Consider the following 26484-nt stretch of genomic DNA (forward strand, 5'->3'; position numbering starts at 1 on the left):
TGAGCTACGTATCCATCAGCTAAGGCAGAGTGGCGGTGGTTATGACACTTGGGCATAGGCACTATGAGGTGTGCATGGCAGACCACCCAGTTGACACATCAGGGCCAACTTGTACGAGGGCCAGTTCTGGCTCCAGAGTCGCTTTCCTGAGCTGACAGCACCTATTTGTCCTCCCCAAGCATGGTATCTTCCCACCAGATACACATCCAATTACTGCTGGCAAACCCCCATCTCCTGGATCAAGTGAGGCTGAGTGACCTGAGACCCCACAATCCCACGCTCCCAGGGCCTAGACTTCACCCCGACAAAAACACTTATCAGAGAAGCCTGAGAAGACACACCAAGTCATATGCGCTATGTCATTTATTGTCACAGCGGGATTCCCTTAGATGCAAGCACAGTGCTGGGTGAGAAGGTTGGGCACCATCTCATACTTAAAAGAGTAACCTCCATCCGAGGTGGTGCGGACGTGTAGGGGCCTCATGGTTCCCGGGAGGGCAGCGCAACAGGGCTGGGCCCCTGGGACCAGAGAGAGGGGCTGGACAGGGGTAGGAGGCACCCCGGGGACCGGCAGGGGCAGGTCCTGTGGGGGGGACAGCCCACACCCCCCATGACAGTAGTAGAAGATGAAACTGGGAGGGTGCACTATCCACCGGTCCCAGCCCAGCTCCTGGAAGGAGATATTGAGGGCGGCTCTGTGGCAGTCGGCATGGGCGGCGGACTCCTCTGGAGGCCTCTGCAGCAGGCGCAGCGCAGCGGGAGACCAAGGCCAGGGCAGTGGGGGCGTGGAGCGCCGAGCCCTCTCCCCTCCACTGGGCGGCTTGGCCCGTGTGTGGGCCACCAGGAAGGGGGTGGCTTCGGGCCGAGTGGAGCAGGAACAGAGAGGACAACGCAGCAGGAGCGCCAGGACAGGATGGGTCAGCAGAGGGAAGGCGGAGGTGGCCAGGTGCAGGACAGCCCAGCGAGGGGGGGCCTGGCCCAGCGACATAGGCACAGGCATGGGACCCCCGGATGTCAGTACCAGCAGGCTGAGCAGGGGCTCAGAGCTGTTGGCGGCAGCGGTCTCCTGTCTGTCCAGTCCTGTGTGGAACCACAGCTGGGCCGAAGTCACCTGGCGGCTGCGTGTGTGCTGGGATGGCTGGAACACATAGGTGAAGAGGCCCTCCTCAGCCTCTCCAGCATCTGGCTCATCCCCGCAGCTGGCACCTGCAGGGGGCAGAGGGAAGGGAAAGGGCAGCCCCCATCGGCAAAACCTGGGACCCCTCCCCCTCAGCAGGAGGGATCTGGCTGCCACTCACAAGCCTGCCAGGCGCCACGTGAAGTACTCTGCCAGAGGCCAGGACCCTCCCCAATCTTCAGGGAACTAACAGAGGCCCCCCCCACCACGTGTTCAGTTCCCTTCAGTTCAGTCGCTCAGTCGTGTCCGACTCTGCGGCCCCGTGGACTGCAGCACACTAGGCCTCCCTGTCCATCACCAATTTCTGGAGTTTACTCAAATTCATGTCCATTGGATCGGTGATACCATCCAACCATCTCATCCTCTGTCGTCCCCTTCTCCTCCCGCCTTCAATCTTTCCCAGCATCAGGGTCTTTTCAAATGAATCAGTTCTTCGCATCAGGTAGCCAAAGTATTGGAATTTCAGCTTCAGCATCAGTCCTTCCAATGAATATTCAGGACTGATTTCCTTTAGGAAAATCCCCATGTGTTACTTCAGCATTAAAAGACTTCAAAAATGCCAGCCACTGCCAACTTCTCCCTGAAGTAGTTTTACCAATTAATATTCCCATCAGTGATGTGTAAGATGCCCTGCACTCTCTCCCTTCACCATTGCTTAGACTTGTTAGTTTCTATTTAAATTTTTACCTGATACTATGAAATGGTACCTTGAATGCTATGTACACAGGCATTTGTTATATTACTCATGTCAGAAATACTGCATGAGAAACCCTTTAAAATAATTCCACTCTATAAAGGTTAACACCAAGAAGGAGGAGGAAGGGGATGGGGCAGAGGAGAAAGGATTCAGCTCAGAATCAAGGACAGTGCTTTCTAAGAAAATGCAGTTGGCATCCTTACCCTGACAAGTATATAGACTGCATCAAACAGTCACGAACCAGCAGGAGTTAAAGAACTAGCAATTGGGGCTGTACTGTTATGTGGAACATCTCACTATAAACCTCACAACAACTGACCCATTTTGCAGATGAGAAGTGTTAGTCGCTCAGTCATGTCTGACTCTTTGTGACCCCATCTACCAGCCTCTTCTGTCCATGGGATTCTCCAGGCAAGAATACTGGAGTGGGTTGCCATTCCCTTCTGCAGGGGACCTTCCCAACCCAGGGATCGAACCTGGGTCTCCCACATTGCAGACAAACGTTTAACCATCTGAGCCAGATGAAAAGCCCTTAAACTAAGTGCCCAGGCTGGGATTCTGCCTGATCCTAAAGCCACACTCATTGTGCTGCCTGGGGCCCGAAGCACAGGGAGGCAGAGCATCCTCTCTGAGAGAAAAGTGAGCCAGGTTACAAAAAGGTCCAGCCAGTGGAGGGCTTTACTCACTGAGTCAGTGCAACTGACTGGGGAGATGAGAAGAGAATTCAAGGGAAGGTAGGTTAATTTCCCAACTAACTGTTCTCCCGCATCCCTGATATCTTCTCAAGTCTCAGCTGTCTGAGGCTAAAGAAACAATGTTTGGAGCAGGGAGCAAAAGCAAAGGTAGGAGGAAAGATGGCAGGAAGGGGCACACGCCCAGATCTCTCTGTCCCTAGACACCCTCGGCCTCCCAGACGACTATCTCGCAAATGGCTCCTATGAACCGGGCACTCTGGATATACCATCTCACTCGATCCTGAAATGTAGGCGTTATGGCACTTTTCACAGATGAGGAGACAAGAGGCTCAGGAAGGTTTATTAACTGGTCCATTATTGCAAAGTCAGCTGAGTGTCAGGTCTGGGATTCAACCCAACCTGCCTAGCTCCCGAACCCAGGCTACACCACACTCTTTGTCAGAGTCAAGGTGCCAGTACCCCACCCTCATTACCTGCAGCCGGAAAAAGGATGGCCTGGGAGACATCTTGGTCCTCGGGCTCAGAGCCCCTGCGCATGAAGCCCCCCACGGCATGCCTTCGGTGCAGACGCCTGACTCCAGGATCTCCACCTTCCCCAGTCACCGGCGGGGGCCCCAAGGCATCCAGAAACAGGGCCCTCACCTTGGCCAGGACAAGTTCCCGGTCCAGCTCCGGCCCATGACAGCCATGCCCGCCCTGAGGGGCCAGCAGCAAGAGGAGCAGCTGAAGCCACATAGCTCCCCTGGCCCTGCCCACTGGGAACCCACACCCTGCCCTGTGCCCCTTCTGCCAGGGTCTGCCCAGGGCCTCCCCACTCCACCCTCCCCATCCCACCACCGCCCTCTTCTACCCTTCTCACCCCAGTCTTCCCCAGCCCTTCCCACGCCCCGCAGTCGAGTTGCCCCTGCCCATGGCATTGAGACCTCCTATCTCTGACGCAGATGTCTGTGGCCCTGAGCCTTATCTCCCACTCCCGCCAGGAATGTGGGGGAGGGGCTGGAGAGGGCTTTCACCCCAAGTGACCTAAACCACACATACAAACCCTCGCTCTCCATACACACAGAGTCACACAGTGTCACAACCCAGCACAGAGGTGACACCAGATGGGACAGGAGCCTGTTAACTGGGGGTCTGCCAGGTCTAAAAAGCGTTATTTGTCAGGGAGACAGAGCAAGCCAGCCCCTCGCACCTCCTGGGGCCCTTTTTAACCCAGCAGCTGCTGGGCCAGTCCTAGGGGGAAGGGCCGGGGCGGGGGCTAGAACTGGGGTTGGGGCGGGGGGCAGGGGTCCCGCCTGCTCTAAACTTAGCCTGGAGGAGCTGGTCTGGGCTCTTGTTCTCCAGCTGTGTCATCAGAGAATATTTTTGGGATTGGCAGCTGCAGGCTTCTCTGTCACTCAGGCCCGATTCTGGCGGACTGCTGGGGACCTGGCGGCTGGAGGTGGGAGGGAGGAGGGGAAAGAGGCCCTGGCTGTGGGAGGGGGCTGGGAAGGCCGGCTCTCCGGAGCAGGAAGCCAGGCCGCAGGCAGGGGAGGCTGCGGGGCCCCTTGCTGGAGAGGCAAACAGGAAGGACTCCCCCCTGAGCCCTGGGCCCCCGGCCCGGGAATCGCCGCCGCAGCCGCAGAGCAGCAGCTCCGGGCGGAGGGTAAGGAGGCGAGCCGGGAGCGGGCGGACAGCAGAAAGCCCCGCGGGTCCCGGAGCCCAGTCCCCGGACGCGCCCCGCCTCCCGGGCTCCCGCCGCCGCTCCCGGCCTGCCCTTGCGCCGCCACGATGAAGGCGGGCTCGGGGGATCAGGGGAGCCCCCCGTGCTTCCTGCGCTTCCCGCGGCCCGTGCGGGTGGTAAGTGGCGCGGAGGCCGAGCTCAAGTGCGTGGTGCTGGGGGAGCCGCCGCCCACTGTCGTGTGGGAGAAGGGCGGGCAGCAGCTGGCGGCCTCCGATCGCCTGAGCTTCCCGGTGGACGGCGCCGAGCACTGCCTGCTGCTGAGCGGCGCACTGCCCACCGACGCTGGGGTCTACGTGTGCCGCGCCCGCAACTCGGCCGGAGAGGCCTACGCGGCGGCTGCCGTCACCGTGCTGGAGCCGCCGGCCCACGAGCCCGAGCCCCAGCTCGCCGAGCGCCCGCTGCCGCCGCCCGGAGCCGGAGAGGGCGCCCCGGTGTTCCTGACGGGGCCCCGGTCCCAGTGGGTGCTGCGGGGGGCGGAGGTGGTGCTGGAGTGCCAGGTGGGGGGCCTCCCCGCGCCCACGCTCTACTGGGAGAAGGATGGGATGGCGCTGGACGAAGTGTGGGACAGCAGCCACTTCTCCCTCGAGCCGGGCCGCGCGGGCGCGGGCGCGGGCGCGAGCCTGGCGCTTCGCATCCTGGCGGCTCGGCTGCCCGACTCGGGCGTCTACGTGTGCCACGCCCGCAACGCGCACGGCCACGCGCGGGCCGGGGCGTTGCTGCAGGTGCAGCAGACCCCCGAGAGCCCGCCCGAGGACCCCGACGAGGCCCCCACGCCCGTGGTGGAGCCGCTTAAGTGCGCGCCCAAGACCTTCTGGGTGAACGAGGGCAAGCACGCAAAGTTCCGCTGCTACGTGATGGGCAAGCCGGAGCCAGAAATTGAATGGCACTGGGAGGGCCGCCCGCTGCTCCCCGATCGCCGCCGCCTTATGTACCGCGACCGAGACGGCGGCTTTGTGCTCAAGGTGCTGTACTGCCAGGCCAAGGACCGTGGGCTCTACGTGTGCGCCGCGCGCAATTCGGCGGGCCAGACGCTCAGTGCGGTGCAGCTGCACGTGAAAGGTACCACGGCGCCCCCGGGCGGCCGGGGCCAGGGGCGGCCGGGGCGAGGGGCCTCCAGCGCCCTCCCTGACCCCACTAACTCCAGCCCCACTCAGTGCCTAGAAGACAGCGAGGAGTAAGGGAGGCTGAATATTAAAATGCCATTTCCCTCCTCCCTCCCTCCCATCCCCCAGGGATTCGCGTTTAGTACGTCTCCAAGGTATGCTCCAGGAACTTCCTAGCAAGCTCTCCAAATGATTCTGAGGCAGATGGTGGAAAACCACTCTTCCATAAAGGCCTTTAAGGAATGACTGAATCACCCAGAGGGACCTACAACTCTTGTAGTTCAGTGTTTTTCAGCCTCTTTGTTATCTCACCACCCATTCCCCAATGGGGTTTTGTTATCTCACCACCCATTCCCCAATGGAAACACCATTGGGGCCCCAGTGTATTATATAAAAGAATCATTTTATGGGTGTAAATTTCTAAATCCAAATTTGTAACATATATTTATGAAGTCAGTCAATGAGAACAAGAGATCTGTCTTATTAAGCACACACATTTTAACCATTCATAACTGGGTCTAGCTTTTGAGCCCCATGGGGAAAGCGTAGCTTCAGGTGTCACACTGACAAACTCCCGATTCACACCAAAGGGAGAAAACTTGAGGGCAAAAAAAATGCCCCCCAATTTTTGACTATTCTGTCATTAGACTGCTCTCCGGGTTTGCAAGAAGAAGAAAGTGAAGGAGAGGAAATTTATATTTCAAAGTTGAGCCCCCAATGGTATTTAATAAACAGTACATTGCTCATAACTAGAAAAGTCAGGGGTGAAAAACACGCCAAATTCACATTGGAAGTTAAAGCTGCCCATAATAGGAGTTCATCGCAACTCACGGCATAATACCTTCACCAGTTATTACCCAACTCTTTCCCTCAGAGAAAAATAGTTGGCAAATCTCCCGAGTCCGTCCTGGCACGCAGTCAAGCATGTGGCACCTGTACCACAGCTGGTGGCCTCTTGGGTACAGTTTGATGTGCACAAACCAGCCAGGCGGAGCTGAACTCTCACCCCCTGAGGACAGAAAAGTCCAGGACGAAGGCCGAGATTCCCAGAGCCAAGTGACAAGGCGGCCGTTCCCCTAGCGGCCCAAGTGACCCCACTGGCCGTTTCTGTCATCATGCTTTCTTTTTGTAAAATTCAGTTTTAAAAGTGGTTGAAGTACTTTCAAAATGAAGTTCAACTCAAACCCTTACAGAATTGTGTGTGGTGCCCATGAGGGGCCCCACAGAACATTTTGAAAATCCCTGATAACGGCCCCAAGCCCTTCTATCCCTTTCTCTGCTTTACAAATAAAGAAACTGCGGCCCAGCATCGTGAAAATGGCCTTGGTCAGGGTGATGTGTTAGGGTCAACGAGAATTCGGGTCATCTGACTTCCCTTCTGAGGATTTCTCTGAGTATACAACGCTACTAGCTCTGGGAGAAGAGCAAACGGCCTGAGCTACCATGGGTTTAGGCAGTGGGTGACAGAGGAGGGTCCTTCTCCCGGTCGGGGCCCTCTCCAGAGCCTTCTCTGGTCTCTCTCTTCTCCACAGAGCCCCGCCTCCGCTTCTCTAGGCCGCTGCAGGACGTGGAGGGCCGAGAGCATGGAATTGCGGTGCTGGAGTGTAAAGTCCCCAACTCTCGCATTCCCACTGCCTGGTTCCGCGAGGACCAGCGACTACTGCCCTGCCGCAAGTATGAGCAAATCGAGGAGGGCACGGTCCGCCGCCTCATCATCCACAGGCTGAAGGCGGACGACGACGGCGTCTACCTGTGCGAGATGCGCGGCCGTGTGCGCACCGTGGCCAACGTGACAGTCAAAGGTCGGCTGGCCGGTGGCGGGGCTGGGGGAGGCCGAGACAGAGGCAGGCCGGTGCCCAGTCCACGGGCTGATAATCTCCCATCCCTGTCTCAGGGCCCATCCTGAAGCGGCTGCCCCGGAAGCTCGACGTTTTTGAGGGCGAAAACGCGGTGCTGCTGGTGGAGACACGCGAGGCTGGGGTGGAGGGACGCTGGAGTCGCGACGGAGAGGACCTGCCGGCCACCTGCCAGAGCAGCTCGGGCCACATGCACGCCCTGGTCCTTCCAGGGGTCACCCGAGAAGATGCTGGGGAGGTCACCTTCAGTCTGGGCAACTCCCGGACCACCACTCTGCTTAGAGTCAAATGTGAGCGCCCCAAAGCCCCTAGGCAACCTCCTTAAGGGCTGGACAGGACGGTCAGGGCAGGAGGGTGACCAGATGACAGAGTCTGGGTTGGCAAAGTTGACTTTAGGTCCCAGGGATGTGGGAGGCTGGAACAGGGCTCGGATGCAAACCCTGCCTCTGTCTCAGGCATCAAGCACAATCCCCCAGGACCCCCGGTGTTGGCTGAGATGTTCAAGGGCCACAGGAACACGGTCCTGCTCACCTGGAAGCCTCCAGACCCCACCCCCGAGACCCCCTTCATCTACCGGCTGGAGCGGCAGGAGGTGGGCTCGGAAGACTGGGTACAGTGCTTCAGCATTGAGAAAGCTGGGGCCGTGGAGGTGCCCGGGGACTGCGTGCCGACCGAGGGTGACTACCGCTTCCGAGTCTGCACCGTCAGTGAACACGGCCGCAGCCCGCACGTGGTGTTCCATGGGTCTGCTCACCTGGGTGAGTTGGTCCTGTCAGCCCAGGCTGCCAGTGGCTGTACCTAAAGTTGTGCCCTCCCCATCACTCTTCCTCCCTTCCCCTGCGCTCCCCCCTCTCTCTAGCTATATGCCATCTACCTGCCAGTCTGTGCCCTCTGCCAGCCCCCTGGTTCTGATGGCCGTGCTCTGTCCCTGTCTCAGTGCCCACAGCTCGCCTGGTGGCTGGTCTGGAGGAGGTGCAGGTGTATGATGGGGAAGACGCCGTCTTCTCCCTGGATCTCTCCACCGTCATCCAGGGCACCTGGTTCCTTAACGGGGAGGAGCTCAAGAGTAACGAGCCAGAGGGCCAGGTGGGGCCGGGGCCCCTGCGGTACCGGGTGGAACAGCATGGCCTGCAGCACAGGCTCATCCTGCAGGCCGTCCGGCATCAGGACAGTGGGGCCCTGATCGGCTTCAGCTGCCCAGGTGTGCAGGACTCAGCTGCCCTCACCATCCAAGGTTGGTACTGGTGGGGACCATGGTGAGCAGATAGGGTCAAGACATAGAAGTCCCGTTAGCAAAGTGAGGCACACGCTATTCGTGCTTCTCACATCTGAGCCAGGAGTCAGGAGCATCCTAGGTGAGCTCAGATAGAGCACTCAGGGATCCAGAAGTCCAATTTCAACCCGTGCTTAGTCGCTCAGTCGTGTCCGACTCTGTGACCCTGACAGGTTCCTCTGTCCATGGGGATTCCATGGTGTGGGCTGCCATGCTTTCCTCCAGGGGATCTTCCCTACCCAGGGATCAAACCCAGGTCTCCTGCATTGCAGGCGGATTCTTTACCGTCTGAGCCACCAGAGAAGCCCGTATAGGAGATTCCTTGTTATTTTCACCAGCATCATATCCAAATTCTCTAGGGGTACTTTGTGGTTTGCAGAATTCGGTCATGTTTGTCGCCTTAAAGACACAGACCTTGGCCCCTAGTCCCTGACCACTTCCTGCCCTACCATGTGATGGCTAACACTATCTGAGTCACTTCCTGTGTGCCAGGCACAATCCTAATTGCTTTACATATATTAATTAGCACAGACTGCTCAACAGCCCTAAATCTTCCCTGGTGGCTCAGATGGTAAAGCGTCTGCCTACAATGCGGGAGACCTGGGTTCAATCCCTGGGTCGGGAAGATCTCCTGGAGACGGAAATGGCAACCCACTCCAGTATTCTTGCCTGGAAAATCCATGGACAGAGGAGCCTGGTGGACTACAGCCCACGGGGTCGCAAAGAGTCGGACACGACCGAGCGACTTCACTTTCACTTCTTTCACTTTCTCAACAGCCCTGCGGGATGTGTTCTTTTGTCATCCCCATTACAGATGGGGAAACAGACACAGGTCCAGTGACTTGCCCGAAGTCAGAAAACTGAGAAGTGCTAGTGCTGGATTATGAACGCAGGCGGTCTGGCTGCAGTATTGCACTCTGCCACCCTGAGGAAAGAGGAGAGGAGAGGGAATGAGGCCTCCTTGAGGATGACAGTTCTTGGCAGGAGTCTGAAAGTTCAGGGAATGCACTGGCATTTGCACCATTGCTGGAATTTGTAAGGCCAGTCACAGAATTCCTCAGTGTCCACGCACAGGGCCTGGAGGCAGTTAGCTCGCAGCAGCCCAGGAGGAGATCCAAGTAAGAAATACCCACAAAGAGAGCAGCATTACTAAAATACAACCCAGGTTCACATGGTAAAGAATCTATCTGCAATGCAGGAGACCTGGGTTCAATCCCTAGGTTGGGAAGAACCCCTGGAGAAAGAAATGGCATCCCACTCCTTCTTGCCTGGAGAATTCCATGGACAGATTAGCCTGGCAAGCTACAGCCCATGGGGTCTCAAAGAGTCAGACACACAACTGAGCAACTAATCTTTCACTAACATTGGGCTTTCCTGGTGATTCAGGCGGTAAAGAATCTGCCCGCAATGATGGAGACCTGGATTCGATCAGCTCAGGAAGGGTCAGGAATCTCCCTTGGAGAAGGGAATGGCAACCCACTCCAGCATTCTTTCCTGGAGAAGTCCATGGGGTTGCAAAGAATCAGACAAGGCTGAGTGACTAACACTTTCACCAATGTCAGAGTCATGCTGAGGGCTGGTTTATAATGCAGATTCTTTGACCCTTGCATGCTGGGGCAGGGGGAGGGGCAAAGCCTAGGAATCTGCATTTTCAGTAGGCTTTCTGGGAATTCTTATGCACACTAAAACCACTGCTCTTGAGAGTTGGTGTGTAAGCACAAAAAGAATTTTTAAAACCAACAGATGCATCACAACAGTCATCTAGCCTGATGTGCCCAGCCCCCTCCCCCAGCACATGCCCTGCAGTGGGGCGCTCACTGGGTAAGCAGAGCACAACCAGGGCGCTACCCATAACCACACCTCTCCCCACGCAGAGAGTCCCGTGCACATCCTGAGCCCCCAGGACAAGGTGTCGCTGACCTTTACAACCTCCGATCGGGTGGTACTGACCTGTGAGCTCTCCCGGGTGGACTTCCCAGCGAGCTGGTACAAGGATGGGCAGCAGGTGGAGGAGAGCGAGTCACTGGTGGTGAAGATGGACGGGCGCAAACACCGCCTGATCCTGCCCGAGGCCCAGGTCCAGGACAGCGGCGAGTTCGAGTGCAGGACAGAAGGCATCTCAGCCTTCTTCAGCGTCACCATCCAAGGTCAGGGACTGAGGCAGCCTAGGCTCCCCCAGTCAAGGCTGACCCAGGGGGCTGTGCCAATCCTACCCCATCCCCTGCTCTGCCCGCTTGAGGGTCCCTTCCAGGGAGGGCCTAGGGGGCCAGGGGACATGTTTGCAGATCACGCTGCCCCCACACCACCCTCCAGCACACTTGGCCCTCATATACCCTCTGCTGGGAGGGATGTGAGGGGACCTCAAATCAATGAAGGGCAGGGGAGGTGGGAGCTAGCATTTGTTAGGCACTTGCTAGCCAAGCCCTGTGCTGGATACTTGAAATGTACACTTTCATTCAACATTCAAGGCTACATGAGAGCCAGTATATCTCCACTCATGGATGAAGTAGCGGAGACTCAGAGAGGTTATGCAAGTTGCTCACAATCACACAGCCAGCAACTATGCTACCTGGGTTCACACCCAGGACTGCTTATCCCACGCCGCAGGAGGTCAGGGTCAAAGGAAAGCTTTAGGTGCAGTGGTCCAGAGGTTCTTGGAAGCCAGTCCATGTTCTGGCTGCTTCAGAGACTAATATCAGGAAACCTATTATTAGTGCATAGCCTCTCCCCACCCCCACCCCAACCCCAGGCCTCCAGAGCCCGAATATCCAGGACAAAGCTTTGAGATCCACTCTAGGAGGACAACTCTGGAACCACTGAACCAGCTCAGTCTTCTCACTTTGAGTGGAAATCCTGTTACGGCCCCATTGCCAAAAGGTCCTTTGGCCCTGCGTGAATGTGCCCTGTGATGGGGAACTCACTACCTGTAGGGGGTGTTGCCCCAAGGTGACAGCACTGAGTCATTCCCACCTCCCACCTCCTCCCTGTCCTGGAGCCAGCCCACCAGGGGCTTCCTGGTAAAAGCCAAAGCAAGCAATGACCTCCTCTCAGCCTAGACAAAGGCCCTCTGTGTTCCCCCCACCCAGCACCCTCGGATCCTCTGGGGACTCCCAGGCCTGTCCACAGGATCGGCAATACTGACCTGTGACACCTCACCTACCACCATGGACTCAGGTGTTCCATGTGTGGGTGTCGGTGTGACCCCATCTCTGCTCCCTCCAGACCCCCCAGTGCACATCGTGGCCCCCCGGGAGCATGTGTTTGTGCACGCCATAACCTCTGAGTGTGTCATGCTGACCTGTGAGGTGGACCGGGAGGACGCTCCCGTGCACTGGTTCAAGGACGGACAGGAGGTGGAGGAGAGTGACTTCGTGCTGCTGGAGAGTGAAGGGCCCCACCGCCGCCTCGTGCTGCCCTCCGCCCAGCCTTCCGTCGGGGGCGAGTTCCAGTGCGTCGCTGGCGACGAGCGCGCCTACTTCACCGTGACCATCACAGGTGGGGCTCCAGGCAGGCCACGGGATGGGGCAGCTGTGCCCTGCTCCCACCTGGACAGCCGGCACACTCCTGGGCCACCAGTCCCAACCCCCCCAGCCGATCACACCCCACCCTTTCCCCCCAACCCATGGTCTGCACGCTGAGGTTCAGCCACTGCAGAAAATGCGTTGTCATAAGCGCACTAGTCATAGCTACATGGCAGAGGGAAGCCCACCTTCTCTATTCTCCTGAAGGCCCTCCGAGGGGAGCCTTAGGGTAGTGTGGGGTGAGGAGACCCGAGCACTAGAGGGGTTAAAAGTCTCCTGTGGGAGACCTCAGCTCCGTCTGGGCACCCAACTCTCCTCTCCCCAACCTCACACTTCGTATAGCCCTGTCCCCACCCAGAGAATGGGGAGAGTTTCCACAGGCGAGGCTGACACCACGGTCCCCACCGTGCCGCTACACCCCTGCTGTGCTTTGTGGTCATGTCACGGTTAGCTTTGAGTAACCATCTGAGCCGCTGTGAGCCCTGGTCCTTTCCAGGAGTAGGGAACAGGCGTGAACCGGGCAAGGTGGCCGGGCACCTCGGCCCCGGCCCCAGATGCCCAGCCACGGCTGTGTCGTGTCCTGCAGACGTCTCCTCGTGGATCGTGTACCCCAGCGGCAAGGTGTACGTGGCGGCCGTGCGCCTGGAGCGCGTGGTGCTGACCTGCGAGCTGTGCCGGCCCTGGGCCGAGGTGCGCTGGACCAAGGATGGCGAGGAGGTGGTGGAGAGTCCCGCGCTGCTCCTACAGAAGGAGGACACAGTGCGCCGCCTGGTGCTGCCCGCCGTTCAGCTGGAGGACTCGGGCGAGTACTTGTGTGAAATTGATGACGAATCCGCCTCATTCACGGTCACCGTCACAGGTGTGGGTCCACCCCCCGCCCCCGGGGTCATCAGAGGACTGCCCTGAGCCCTTGGGGAGCTGGCCACATAGCCCCTAGCTAGCACACTGGGGGCAGGGAGGAGGGGCTGCAGGTGCAGGAGGTGGTGGTGGGGGGTGGTCCCTACCCAGAAGATCCGGGGATCACTGTTGGAGGAAGCAGGCTCCTCCCCAGCGCCCAAGCCAGGAATAGCTGTGCTCCAGCAGCTCACTTACTGAGCAGTCTATATGTGTCAGGCGCTGGGCCAGGTGCTGTGGGTCACTGATGCTTATTGCATATAAGGTCCCTGCTCTCAGACAGGTGCCGGTCTAGCTGGGGGTGGGGTGGGTGCAGCTGTTAACCAGGGGTCGCAAACCGGCAGTCCCTCGGGCCTCATACAGCCCACAGGTGTGTTGTGTTTGGCCTGCAGAGTCATACCAAAGTCAGGACAGTTCCAATAACAACCCGGAGTTATGCATCCTCTTGAAAAAGCCGAAGACCCGGCGCCTCTGGTCCCGCTTCCCCCCTTGGCGACGAACAGCTGGCGCTGAGTAGCAGCTGCCCCCATAATTGGGGGCCCACATTCCTCTGTTTCACACCCACCCCCATCCCCCACTGTTCTTTTTTGCTCCCCTTCCTAGACTGCTTCAGCCTGGCCCCTGTGGGCATTTGAGTTTGCGACCCCTGTGTTTAACCAATAAACACGCAAATAAATGTACGGTGACACTTCGTGACAAGTGCCGTGGAGAAAAGAGGGCTCAAGAGAGCCGGACAGGAGGTCAGGGAGGGCTTCGGGGAGAGTCACTGTGCCATCCGCAGGAGCCAGTCCTGGGCCAGGCTCTGGACACTCGGTAGCTCGCAGACACACGTGCATCCCTGCAGGAGTGGATAGCCTGGCAGGAAAGCCAGACACCTTAAGTCTTAGAGGGAGTGTCGCAGTAAGGTGCAGTGAGAGCTCAGGGCTGGGGGCTGCTAACCTGGTTGGCTAGCAGGCAGGAAGTAGCTTCAGAACAGATATTTGGAGCAGGGGCTGAGTTAGCTAAGTGGGGGTCTGGATTTGGACTGAAGGTCAGAGGTCAAGGTTCAAAGCAGGAAGGCACAGGATGATTACGGAAATGATGGTTCATTGCCGGAAACTTTGGGGCTGCAGCTCATGGCGCCGATCACAGTGTGTACCTGAGCGGGGCGGGGAGTGTAAAACCCAGGTGGCTCTGGATGGCACTGAAGAACCCAGCGGCTGCACTGGAGCGACCATCCCGATGCCGGCACCTTCTGGTTGCCCTCCCCACTGACCTGCTCTAGAAACAAGGCTTCAGCCTAGATTTGAGCTACTTAGGGCCTCCCAACTCCCTGCATCCCAGATAGGACAGCCTGAAACACACAAGCCACAAAGCCAAAAAGGCCTTTCTGCACATATTCTGTTCTGTAGTGGCTGCCTTCAACCGCTCCCTCCCCAAGCCCTGGCCAGACATCATGGCTGCAGACACACACATTCCAGCCCATAATTGGCCTCCCCACAAAACACAAGATTCTTCCTGGTAAGTTCGCACAACACACCACCTTGGCTGTGGACCAGGAGAATCAGGTCCGATGCCAAGCTGAGGTCCCATAGCCTTGCAGACTCCCCAGTCCCATGGCTGCATGCCATCTACACTCCACTGCCTCCATCACTTCCCCCACCATTCAGGCAGCCACACTCCAACATCTCATGGCGCTGGTAGACCCAGAGAACCAACCTGCATCATACAGACTATTAGAACAAGCCCAGTTAGGGAGGCAGAGGCAAGAGCTGGATGTACCCTGGTGGGCATGTCTGCCCATACTCCCCACTGCAAAGACCTAGACCGGGAAGCTAGCAGTTCCCCAGCCAGCCACTAGGGGGCCGAATGCTGAAGGAGCACTTCCGTCTTGGAGAGGATTAGGGGAGACCTCGAAGGTGCGTAGATGCCTGGGCAGCCCGGCGCTCAGAGCCCTTGTCACCTCCCACATTGACATCGCTCCTTTCTGTGAAAGGCTGACCACTCCAGAGCAGTTAGAGATGAACTCAAATCGGCATTTAACATCCCCAGGGAATTCAGGCACAGATGCAAATTCATTACTGAGTTTCCTACAAGCCTTAGCTTGGAATCCCTACCACTGCTGGCAGAGTCTGTCAGTTCAGTTCAGTCGCTCAGCTGTGTCCGACTCTGTGACCCCATGGACTGCAGCACTCCAGGCTTCCTGGTCCATCAACTGCGGGAGCTTGCTCAAACTCATGTCCACTGAGTCGGTGATGCCATCCAACCATCTCATCCTCTGGCATCCCCTTCTCCTCCTGCCTTCAATCTTGCCCAGCATCAGGGTCTTTTCAAATGAGTCAGTTCTTCTCATCAGGTGGCCAAAGTATTGGAGTTTCAGCTTCAACATCAGTCCTTCCAATGAATATTCAGGACTGATTTCCTTTAGGATTGACTGGTTGGATCTCCTTGCTGTCCAAGGGATTCTCAAGAGTCTTCTCCAACACTACAGTTCAAAAGCATCAATTCTTTGGCACTCAGCTTTCTTTATAATCCAACTCTCACATCCATACATGACTACTGGAAAAACCATAGCCTTGACTAGACAGACCTTTGTTGACAAAGTAATGTCTCTGCTTTTTAATATGTTGTCTAGGTTGGTCATAACTTTTCTTCCAAGGAGCAAGCGTCTTTTAATTTCATAACTGCAGTCACCATCTGCAGTGATTTTGGAGCCCAAGAAAATAAAATCTCTCACTGTTTCCACTGTTTCCCCATCTATTTGCCATGAAGTGATGGGTCCAGATGCCATGATCTTCATTTTCTGAATGTTGAGTTTTAAGCCAACTTTTTCACTGTCTTCTTTCACATTCATCAAGAGGCTCTTTAGTTCTTCTTCACTTCCTGCCATAGGGGTGATGTCATCTGCATATATGAGGTTATTGATATTTCTCCCGGCAATCTTGATTCCAGCTTGTGCTTTATCTAGCCTGGAATTTCGCATGATGTACTCTGTATATAAGTTAAATAAGCAGGGTGACAATATACAACCTTAACATACTCCTTTCCCAATGTGGAACCAGTCTGTTGTTTCATGTCCATTTCTAACTATTGCTTCTTAAGCAGGTAAGGTGGTCTGATATTCTCATCTCTTTAAGAATTTTCCACAGTTTGTTGTGATCCACACAGTCAAAGGCTTTGGTATAGTCAATAAAGCAGAAGTATATGTTTTCTGGAACTCTCTTGCTTTTTCGATGATCCAACAGATTTTGGCAATTTGATCTCTAGTTCCTCTGCCTTTGCAAAATCCAGCTTGAACATCTGGAAGTTCACAGTTCATGTACTGGTTTGGAGAATTTTGAGCATTACTTTGCTAGCATGTGGGGCTTCCCTGGTGGCTCAGAGGTTAAAGCGTCTGCCTACAAGGCAGGAGACCCAGGTTCAATCCCTGGGTCGGGAAGATCCCTTAGAGAAGGAAATGGCAACCCACTCCAGTATTCTTGCCTGGAGAATCCCATGGATGGAGGAACCTGGTAGGTTACAGTCCACGGGGTCGCAAAGAGTCAGACATAACTGAGCGATTTCACTTGCTAGCATGTGAGATGAGTGCAATTGTGGGGTAGTTTGAACATTCTTTGACTTTGCCTTTCTTTGGGATTGGAATGAAAACTGACCTTTTCCAGTCCTGTGGCCACTGCTGAGTTTTCCAAATTTACTGGCATATGGAGTGCAGCACTTTCATAGCATCATATTTTAGGATTTGAAGTAGCTCAACTGGAATTCCATTACCTCCACTAGCTTTGTTCATAGTGATGCTTCCTAAGGCCCACTTGACTTCGCATTCCAGGATGTCTAGCTCTAGGTGAGTGATCACACCATCATGGTTATCTGGGTCATGAATATTTTTCTTCTGTGTATTCTTACCACCTCTTCTTATTATCTTCTGCTTCTGTTAGATCCATACCATTTCTGTCCTTTATTGTGCCCATCTTTGCATGAAAAGTTCCCTTGGCATCTCTAATTTTCTTGAAGAGATCTCTAGTCTTTCCCATTCTATTGTTTTCCTCTGTTTGCACTGATCACTGAGGAAGGTTTTCTTCTCTCTCCTTGCTATTCTTTGGAAATCTGCATTCAAATGGGTATATCTTTCCTTTTTTCCTTTGCCTTTCGCTTTTCTTCTTTTCTCAGCTATTTGTAAGGCCTCCTCAGACAACCATTTTGCCTTTTTGCATTTCTTTTTCTTGGGGATGGTCTTGATCTGCCTCCTGTACAATGTTGCAAACCTCCCTCCATAGTTCTTCAGGCACTCTGTCTATCAGATCTAATCCCTTGAATCTGTTTCTCACTTCCACTGTATAATCATAAGGGATTTGATTTAGGTCATATCTGAATTGGTCTAGTGGTTTTCCCAACTTTCTTCAATTTAAGTCTGAATTTTGCAATAAGGAGCTTCCCTTTATCGAATGGTGGTTTTTCCTCCTGCCCTAGGTAGGTGTAGCCAGCTGTGACCATAAGGAAGTTGTTTAACCACTCTGTGCCTCAGTTTATTCATCTGCAAAATGAGTTTAAAACAGTACGTACTCCCTAGGATTGCTATCAGGGTGTAAAGTGCTTACAACTGTCCTGGAACTTTAGCAAACAATGTATAAGTACTTACCAATACTATTACAGATCTGCCATCCCTTATCCACAATCCTGAAACCAAAATAAGAAAGAAAACACTTAAAATCAAAAGGCTTTTTGTACGTTTGGTATTAAAAGTTATTTCTGTAAAACCTGAGCTTAACTCTGTGAAGCTATTTGCACTTTTAAATTATCCTGCTTAGGGTGTATCTCCATATGTTACACTGCAGAGATGTTAATATGATTGATTCTGGGGGGTCCACAGTAGGGGCTGAGGGGGAGTATGTGCTATATGATAAATGCACCATTTCTAGAATTGGAAGCATTCTGGATGGTTCCAGCACATTCCAGCACACTTGTGGCCCCAGGGATTTCAGAGAACTGATTTTGGACCTATTACTATCCTTATCACTCTTAACGATTTGGGCAACCGGGATTTCATGCTGCCGGACAGCTCCAGGGAGGCTGACCGTGAGTCTGTGACAGCCTGTGGTTGTCCCTACTCTGCAGAACCCCCAGTGCGCATCCTATACCCCCGGGACGAGGTGACCTTGGTGGCCGTGAGCTTGGAGTGTGTGGTGCTGATGTGTGAGCTGTCTCGGGAGGATGCCCCAGTGCGCTGGTACAAGGACGGGCTGGAGGTGGAGGAAAGCGAGGCCCTGGTGCTGGAGAGCGACGGGCCCCACCGTCGCCTGGTGCTGCCCGCCGCCCAGCCCCAGGACGGGGGCGAGTTCGTATGCGACGCCGGAGACGACTCAGCCTTCTACACTGTCACCGTCACAGGTGGGCAGTCTCCGAGACCCCCTTGGAGAGGAAGAGAGGCAGGAGGCTGAGGGACAGATACCCACCCCTCCCAGTTCCTGCACCTTCAGGACCCCTGTGTACCACACACAACTTTCCCCCTGTCCAGGCTTCCCTCCCTCCCAGCCTCCTCATTCTCAGCCATCAGAGAGCCCTGAGTTGCCCAAACCAGGTCAGGACAGTGGCCAGAGGCCTGGTGGAGAGAGCCCAACAATTGGGAGAGCTCATTCATTCGTGTATTCAACAAACACTGATCTGCTCAGCACCGTTCTGATGCTGAGGGATTCGGTAATGAACGAAGGAGAGAAAACCTGTCTTTATGGAGCTTGCCTTCTTGTGAGAGCAGACAGACAGCAAATAAGGGAAACAGGTGGTTTTTCAGGTGGTGATCAGTTCTTCAGAGGCAAAACAGGAAAAAGGGACAGGAAATGGAGGGGTAGGGAGGGCTGTGCATTAGGGTTAGATCTGTGAGGGTGGGTCTACCTCTTCCTGTCCATGCAACCCTGGGTAAGTCAGTTCCCTATAAAGAGGCTTCAGGTCCTCATCTATAAAGTGAAGGCAGAAATAGGGAGTGTCAGGAGTAGCTGAGAAAAGAACTGTAGTGTCCTTAGCATGACACCTGGCACACAGTAAGTGCCTACGGATTGTAGGTGGTACCATTTCCCAAGAGCTGCTCTGCAAAAGGAGAGGATTGAGAAACCAGTGGTCAGACAGGTAGAGGCCGAACCCACCCGATTCTGTCTCTGTTCACCCACCAGCCCCTCCAGAGAGGATTGTGCACCCAGCAGCCCGCTCGCTGGACCTGCAGTTCAGGGCTCCGGGGCGCGTGGAGCTGCACTGCGAGGTGGCCCCAGCTGGGTCCCAGGTGCGCTGGTACAAGGATGGGCTGGAGGTGGAAGCATCGGATGCCCTGCAACTGGGTGCCGAGGGACCCACCCGCACCCTGACCCTGCCCCACGCCCAGCCCGAGGACGCCGGGGAGTATGTGTGTGAGACTCGCGATGAAGCCGTCACCTTCAACATCAGCCTGGCTGGTGGGTGCTCCTGGCCAGCCCGGGTCTGGGAGGCGGGAGCGGGGGGCATCACTGAGCTGACACACCCACCCTCTGTCCAGAGCCCCCTGTCCAGTTCCTTGCCCCAGAGGCAGCCCCTGGCCCACTCTGCGTGGCCCCCGGGGAGCCAGTGGTGCTGAGCTGTGAACTGTCCAGGGCTGGTGCCCTGGTCTTCTGGAGCCATAACGGGAAGCCGGTGCAAACAGGCGAGGGCCTGGAGCTCCGAGCCGAAGGACCCCGCCGCGTCCTCTGCATCCGGGCTGCAGACCTGGCCCACGCAGGCCTCTACACCTGCCAGTGTGGGGCAGCACCGGGGGCCCCCAGCCTCAGCTTCACCGTCCAAGTGGCTGGTGAGTATAGCCCTGGGCAGGAAACCTGAGAGTCTCGCCCCTAAACCCTTGAGTCTTCCCCCTCTCTAGTGCACCCAGCCCCCGGCCCCTGCCCCACGGCTCTCAGTCCCTCTCCCAATCTGGCCTCCCACCACCCTCCTCCCCAGCCCTTGAGCCATTCCCTCCCAATGACACCCGGCCCTGACCCCACAGAGCCCCCCGTGCGGGTGGTGGCCCCCGAGGCAGCCCAGACGAGGGTTCGCAGCACCCCAGGTGGGGACCTAGAGCTGGCGGTGCGCCTCTCCGGGCCAGGGGGCCCTGTACGCTGGTACAAGGACGGGGAGCGCCTGGCCAGCCAGGGGCGGGTGCAGCTGGAGCAGGACGGGGCAAGGCAGGTGCTGCGGGTGCGGGGGGCACGGAGCAGGGACGCTGGGGAGTACCTGTGCGACACGCCCCAGGACAGCCGCATCTTCCTCGTCAGCGTGGAAGGTAACAGTGCCGTCCTCACTCCCCTGGGGCCCCAGCCCCCCCACTAAGGGCCTCACGCCACCCCCCCACCATTCGCCCCCACCCACCTCGCTGCCCACCAATGCATGCACAGCTATCGCATGGATGAGGGCTCAGGGCTCCCCTTTCCAGGAATCCTCAAAAAGGAGGGGCAGAGGGCTCTGGAGTCTACCCCCCAGGTTCCAGTCTCAAGTCTCCTTCCCAGTAGTTGTGTGACACACTGGCAAGTTGCTTAGACTGTCTGAGCCCCGGGTCCCCAGGGGGAGGATAGCGTTTGGCCTGTAGGGCTATTGTGACAGTTAAATGAGATTGACAGGGTCTGTCCTAAACGATCTGTCTTTATTAGGGAGTCAGAAAGGTGGGTGCCCGGCCAGCATGGAGACGAGGTGGTGAGGAGTGGCAGGCAGGGAGTTGACATCTTGTCCTTCAAAACAGCTCATGACTGACACACAGCTGGTCCTCAGGAAGATTCTGTTTAATAACTGGGGGGTGAAAGCCTGTTACTGGGGATGAGGAGGGGCTGAAGAGGGTGGCGGTAGAAAGACCCAGCCCCCCTCACTGTCTGATCCTGCCCTCTGCCCCCAGAACCCCCGCTGGTGAAGCTAGTCTCGGAGCTGACACCACTTACTGTCCACGAGGGGGATGACGCCACGTTTCGGTGTGAAGTCTCCCCACCAGATGCCGACATCACTTGGCTGCGCAATGGGGTCGTTGTCACTCCAGGGCCCCAGCTAGAGATGACCCAGAATGGGTCAAGCCGCACACTGACCGTGCGAAGCTGCCGGCTCGAGGATGCAGGGACTGTGACTGCCCGAGCTGGGGGCACATCCACAAGTGCCCGGCTGCACGTTCGAGGTTCGGTCCTGATGGAGACGAAACAAGTCCTGTTCCTAAACCTGTTTTCCCAGCCCTGGCCCTGCTAGGAGACCAGTCCCTGAGAAGAGGGAGCCGGGGTTCAGCCCACCAGGCTCCATGGTCCGCTCTCTCTTCCTGCCCAGAAACGGAGCTGCTGTTCCTGCGGCGGCTGCAGGACGTGCGGGCAGAGGAAGGCCAGGACGTGTGCCTCGAAGTGGAGACCGGCCGCGTGGGGGCGGCAGGGGCCGTCCGCTGGATGCGAGGTGGGGCGCCCCTGCCCCCTGACTCCCGCCTGTCCACAGCCCAGGACGGCCACATCTACCGCCTCTTCATCCACTGCGTTGTGCTGGCCGACCAGGGCACCTACGGCTGCGAGAGCCACCACGACCGCACCCTGGCCCGGCTCAGCGTGAGGCGTGAGTGCCCCATCCTCTCCTAACGCCTCCCTTTCCCCATGGTGCAGCCTCTCCTGGCTGGCCAGGGCCCCTCAGACCGCTCCCCCACCCCCAACACCAAAGTGCCCCTCGCCAGCAAGGCAGGTCAGCCCTGGCTGACCCCCAGGAGCGTGACCCAAAGCAGCCTGCCCAAAACAAAACTCTTCTTTTTCTACTGTTTTCTATTTACCGTAGAAGTCCCTGTGGATTTTGGTTTCCATTTCATACATCCAAGTTGGCTTTGCTATAAACATAAATATTATACTTCAGAAAGACTTGCCATATTTATCCTTCAGTCACCTGCCCCAGGATATACGAGCCCATCTGAGAAGCAGGGATGGTTAGCAATAGCACCCCCACCCCGAAGATGGAGCCCTCTATCAACTGTATGACCTCAGGCAAATTACTTAACCTCTCTGAGCCAAGTTTTCTTTTAAAAAGGGTCTTTGAGAAACTTAATCGGGATAATATGAGAAATACCCACACAGAACTTGGTAAACGGTTGTTGGTGGGGATGTGTATTCTCTTCTGATTTATTTCATTCATTCAATCACAACAAACCCATGTCTCAAGGCTATTATCCTCATACAGTTGGGGAAACTGACGCCCAGGGAGTTCAAGCAGTTTGCCAAAGGTTCCATAGCAAACTGTGTGGCAGAGTTGGGGTCTAGTCCTGCTGTGTCTGATTTTAAATTCTGGGCTCCTTCCAGTGTCACAGCACCCTTCACCCCAACTCCTCACCCCACAACCACACATCACCCCCTTCATGTGTCCCCTCTCCTAACCCCAGTAAGCCCCTCTCTCCACCCACATCTGGCTGGTTTCACTCCCTTCTTCCTGCTTCCTGGTTCTGAACTTTGTTCATAGGGTCTTACTAGATTAGGGGTTAGAGGCAGACAGAGCCAAGGGGTGTGTGGAGCTCCCAAAAGCCCTGCCCAGATGTGGAGGGCCTCATTTCCCCCTCTTTCCCCATCTCCCCCCACTAGCAAAGCAGCTAAGGGTGCTTCAACCTCTGGAGGATGTGACCATCATCGAGGGGGGCAGTGCCACCTTCCAACTGGAGCTGTCCCAGGAGGGGGTGACTGGGGAATGGGCCCGGGGTGGAGTGCGGCTGCAGCCGGGGCCCAAGTGCCAAATTCAGGCCGAGGGCCACTCTCACCACCTAGTCCTCAGCGGCCTGGGCCTGGCCGATTCGGGCTGCATCTCCTTCACTGCGGATACACTGCGCTGTGCAGCCAGACTCACCGTGAGAGGTGTGGCCTCTAGGACTGCTGCCTGCCTGCTGACTGCTCCGGTGTGATTCTACTGACCCCACTACCCGTGTGGCCCGCACTGACCTCCCTACCAGAGTGTGATGCCCTGACTCGCCACATGTGGCCCTGGTGACTGCCCTACCTGTGTGAGCCCACTGGCCACCACTGCCTGCTGCAGCTCTCTCTGCCTGCCTGAGTGTGGTCCTCTAATCACTAAGCCCCAACAGTGCCAAAGAGTGACTCCGTGGGCAACTCCGCTTCAGTGACCCCTTCTCTTGCTTGCAGCCCTGGTGTGTTCCCCACTGACCACATCTACTCTGGGGTCCCCGCATTGCTCCTCTGAACCCGTGGTGTCCCTCACTGTCCAGTGTCTCCTGTCCATTCCAGCCAGTGTGACCATGCCTGCTTATGGGTGACATCTCTGCTCCAATTTCTCCCACTCTGGCCCCACCATGTCCCCCACTGACCACCTTAAATGTGACCCATCCCCAGCTGGCCATTCCTGCCTTGTTGACCCCTCTGATCTCACTGTGTCCCCCACTGATCAGCATCCCCTTTGGACCCCTTGTTCCAGCATGCCCCCCACTCACCGGTGGCCTCTGTTGATCAGCTTGTCTAAATGTGCCCATCAGTGACCCCTGTGTCCAAGTGTGTCCTCCTTCTCCCACTCCCAGAGGCCCCAGTGACCATTGTGCGGGGGCTCCAGGACCTTGAAGTGACCGAGGGCGACACAGCTACGTTCGAGTGTGCACTTTCCCAGACCTTGGCTGATGTCACCTGGGAGAAGGTCAGAGCCCAGCCCCAGCCCAGCCCACCTCAGCATCATGAGAGCAGTAACAATGCCCCAACAGAAAGAACTACTACTCAGTAAGCCATGTGCCTGGCATGTGCTAAGGTTTACTTTACATTTAAGCCTCTAACCTTATAGCAGCCCGATGAGGCAGGTCTTATGATCTTGTTATCTCTAAGGAGACTGATGTTCAGTGGAGTGAAGTATTGCCCCAGGGCAGACATAGAGTTCATATTTGAATCCAGGTTTCCTGATTCCAGAATCCACACACATTGCTGACATGATTGGTACATGACTCTCGGCTTCCCGCGTCCATGGCGCCCCTCCTCAGACCAAATGTCCCCAAAGGGTGACACCGTCACAATGAGACTCCTGGCGCGGCCCAGAAGGCGCGGGAGGGCCCTACCCCGTAGCATAAGCGTGCCTCGAAAGTGTTAGGTATCAACAGAGGGCGCCGCCGCCTACTAGGGCCGGGGCCGCTTGTGCCCGGCCGAGTTTTCACCCCGACCCTTTGCAACCCCCGCCCCTAGGATGGGCAGCCGCTCACCCCCAGCGCTCGGCTCAGGCTCCAGGCCCTCGGCACGCGCCGCCTTCTCCAGCTGCGGCGCTGCAGCCCCTTGGACGCAGGGACCTACAGCTGCGTGGTGGGGATGGCCCGAACTGGGCCCGTTCACCTAGTGGTGAGCGGTGGGTACCAGGTGCTGCCCGGGCCGGGCTCTACTGTGGGTGGCGGGGCTGCGGACCGGACTTGCCCAGGGGACTCGCTACGCTGCCTCTAAGGAGGGGGCGTGGCGTGGGCGGGATCTGGTACCGCCCCCCTCAGGCCCGCCCTCCTCACGCCCCCTGGCTCCGCCCCAGAGCGCAAGGTGTCTGTCCTCTCTGAGTTGCGGTCCGTGAGCGCCCGGGAAGGCGACGGAGCCACGTTCGAGTGCACCGTGTCGGAGGTCGAGACAGCTGGGAGCTGGGAGCTCGGAGGCCGCCCGCTGAGACCCGGAGGCCGCGTCCGCATCCGGCAGGAAGGTCTGCCGACTCTCTACCCACTCTGGCCCCCTCGCTGCCCCATCCCTCCGGCTCAGACAGACCCCACCCAAAGGCCCACCTCCAGCTCCGATGAGTTCCGCCCTGCGGCCCCAGAAGCTGTCTCTCCGCCTCTCCCTGACCTCCAGCTCTTCAGTCCGTCCAGGACCACCCCTCTTTCCCCTCGGCATCCCAGTTCTTCCCCGGGACCTACTCTGGCCCCACCCTCATCCCCCCACCCTCCCCAGAGGCGGCTCCGGCCTCGCTAGCGCCTCCTATACCCCCAGGGAAGAAACACATTTTGGTGCTGAGCGAACTACGCGCCGAGGACGCTGGTGAGGTCCGCTTCCAGGCGGGACCCGCCCAGTCCGTGGCTCAACTGGAGGTGGAGGGTAAGACCTGGGGCAGGGACGACCAGGAGTGAACACGGTTTCCCCCGGAACTGCCAGGCTGGCGATCGGTCCGAGGAAACCTGCCTCCCCACCCCTTCCTCGAGAGACTCTCCGGAGGCGGGTCACAGAGGGCAGTGCGTTTCCTGGGGAAGAGGAGACTTTGGGTTGAAGATAGAGAGAAATGGGCTGGTGGCATAGAGATCTAAGATCAGGAATGGAGGCCAGAACGGGAGGGAAGATGCGTCTCTCCTGGGGTCGTGCGTGTCCCTATTAACTTAATAAGCCCTCGTTCTCCACCCCCAGCACTGCCTCTGCAGATGCTCCGCCGGCCCCCTCGCGAGAAGACGGTTCTGGTCGGTCGCCGGGCGGTGCTGGAGGTGACAGTGTCCCGTCCGGGAGGTCAAGTGTGCTGGTTGCGGGAAGGGGCTGAGCTGTGCCCGGGAGACAAGTATCAGCTGCGCAGCCACGGCCCTGAGCTGTGCCTGGGAGACAAGTATCAGCTGCGCAGCCACGGCCCCACCCACAGCCTGGTCATCCATGACGTTCGACCTGAGGATCAGGGCACCTACTGCTGCCAGGCCGGCCAAGACAGCGCCTACACACGGCTGCTGGTAGAGGGTGAGTAAAGCTGACTGGGCACAGGTCAATGAGGCGAGCCGGCTGGCCAGGGGTCTCCTAGGAGCTGGTGGGCTGAGGCACACCTCCCACAGGTTTTCCAGGACTTGGGATGGCAAGCTGGTTCTGAGATGTGTTGGAGGTGGGCAGTGGGGAGGCAGCAGATCACACAGCCAGGGCTGAGAAGAGGAAGTAGCCCTGTGGTGTCAACAGGAACCACTTGGTTCCGGGCAGCTGTTCCTACCTTGCTACATCCCTGCCTGTCTGAGCTTCTCCTCCCTCCCTCCCACCGCTGGACCACATTCATCTCTCCTGAACACCCCCATTTGTACCCAAATTCCTCTCCCTCCAACCTGCTGGCCCTGGGTCTGTGCCCCCCACCTGTCCCTCATCTTCTCCTGCTCTCCCCCATCTCAGCGAGCTCCACCTTGGCCTGTGCAGAGGGCTTCTGAGCTAGTCCCATCTCTTTCCTCTTCCACATAGGAGATGCCACACTCTCCACCTGAATTCCTGCGTTCCCTTCAGATGCCTGCCTTGCCCCACCTCTGACTGACCACCCCCACTCTCCTGCTCCAGCCCTGACAGGCCTAGAAGGGGTGGGTCAGAGGGTGAGGGCTCAGTTCTTCCTGTGTGGGTACCAAGGCTCTTCCAGGGGAGAGGAATGTGGTACCCACTGTCTCCCCAGCCCCACTCACAGTCATTCCTCTGCAGGTAGCTAGGAGGCCAGAACCAGGCCAGGCAGGTGCCCTCAGACAGCCTGGAGGGCACATGCTCTTACCCTGGGAGCGGGTAGGGAGGGAGGGGACCCGAGGTGTTGGAAGACAATAAAAAAAGTTACAGCTCCTTTCCTGGCTCTCTGTGTGACATGTGAGGGCAGAACTCACCTGGAGCCCCCACAGAGTGAGTGACGCAGGGAACCAAA

At 57.1% G+C, this 26484-nt stretch overlaps 2 protein-coding genes and 1 long non-coding RNA gene across 15 annotated transcripts; 1 reads left to right on the forward strand and 2 right to left on the reverse strand.

Moving 5' to 3' along the window:
• Positions 1–345: 345 nt before the first annotated feature.
• On the reverse strand, positions 346–3387 carry INHA (inhibin subunit alpha). The gene is made up of 2 exons (XM_086338363.1): positions 3043–3387; positions 346–1206 (listed from the first exon to the last, which is right to left on the reverse strand). The coding sequence occupies exons 1-2, from the start codon at positions 3302–3304 to the stop codon at positions 386–388; spliced, it is 1083 nt and encodes a 360-aa protein (XP_086194489.1). The 5' UTR covers positions 3305–3387; the 3' UTR covers positions 346–385.
• Positions 3388–4052: 665 nt separating this feature from the next.
• On the forward strand, positions 4053–26406 carry OBSL1 (obscurin like cytoskeletal adaptor 1). Of its 12 annotated transcripts, none has more exons than XR_015141416.1 (21): positions 4053–5348; positions 6925–7194; positions 7287–7538; positions 7704–8006; positions 8186–8482; positions 10396–10668; positions 11744–12016; positions 12629–12901; positions 18028–18300; positions 19077–19352; positions 19433–19720; positions 19913–20188; positions 20792–21061; positions 21205–21477; positions 22482–22877; positions 23423–23535; positions 24069–24225; positions 24397–24558; positions 24843–24947; positions 25251–25565; positions 26046–26406. XR_015141416.1 is itself a non-coding variant. In XM_086338219.1 (21 exons), the coding sequence occupies exons 1-21, from the start codon at positions 4337–4339 to the stop codon at positions 26066–26068; spliced, it is 5751 nt and encodes a 1916-aa protein (XP_086194345.1). In that variant the 5' UTR covers positions 4053–4336; the 3' UTR covers positions 26069–26406. The 12 variants fall into 12 exon arrangements, 10 of the variants coding, with proteins under 10 accessions (XP_086194345.1, XP_086194408.1, XP_086194349.1 ...); XM_086338219.1 differs by having other exon boundaries at positions 22482–22748; XM_086338282.1 differs by having other exon boundaries at positions 22482–22748; positions 26260–26406.
• LOC147377797 (uncharacterized) lies at positions 20527–24858 on the reverse strand. 2 transcript variants are annotated; one of them, XR_015141532.1, is made up of 3 exons: positions 24638–24858; positions 20835–21069; positions 20527–20688 (listed from the first exon to the last, which is right to left on the reverse strand). It is a non-coding gene; the product is annotated as an uncharacterized LOC147377797 (long non-coding RNA). The 2 variants fall into 2 exon arrangements; XR_015141535.1 differs by lacking the exon at positions 24638–24858 and adding an exon at positions 24086–24315.
• Positions 26407–26484: the final 78 nt, after the last annotated feature.

The sequence above is a fragment of the Bos grunniens genome, chromosome 2, assembly GCF_055505025.1.
Source record: "Bos grunniens cultivar Pamir isolate PY7600 chromosome 2, Bosgru_T2T1.0, whole genome shotgun sequence".
In the NCBI taxonomy this organism is placed as follows: domain Eukaryota; kingdom Metazoa; phylum Chordata; class Mammalia; order Artiodactyla; family Bovidae; genus Bos; species Bos grunniens.

Coding starts and splice junctions, on each gene's coding strand:
- INHA (XM_086338363.1), bottom strand. CDS start 3,304: ATGTGGCTTCAGCTGCTCCTCTTGCTGCTGGCCCCTCAGGGCGGGCAT. Junction 1,207..3,042: donor CATCCTTTTTCCGGCTGCAG/GTAATGAGGGTG, acceptor TGCCCCCTGCAG/GTGCCAGCTGCGGGGATGAG.
- OBSL1 (XM_086338282.1), top strand. CDS start 4,337: ATGAAGGCGGGCTCGGGGGATCAGGGGAGCCCCCCGTGCTTCCTGCGC. Junction 7,539..7,703: donor CACTCTGCTTAGAGTCAAAT/GTGAGCGCCCCA, acceptor CCTCTGTCTCAG/GCATCAAGCACAATCCCCCA. Junction 22,749..23,422: donor AGCCAGACTCACCGTGAGAG/GTGTGGCCTCTA, acceptor TCCCACTCCCAG/AGGCCCCAGTGACCATTGTG.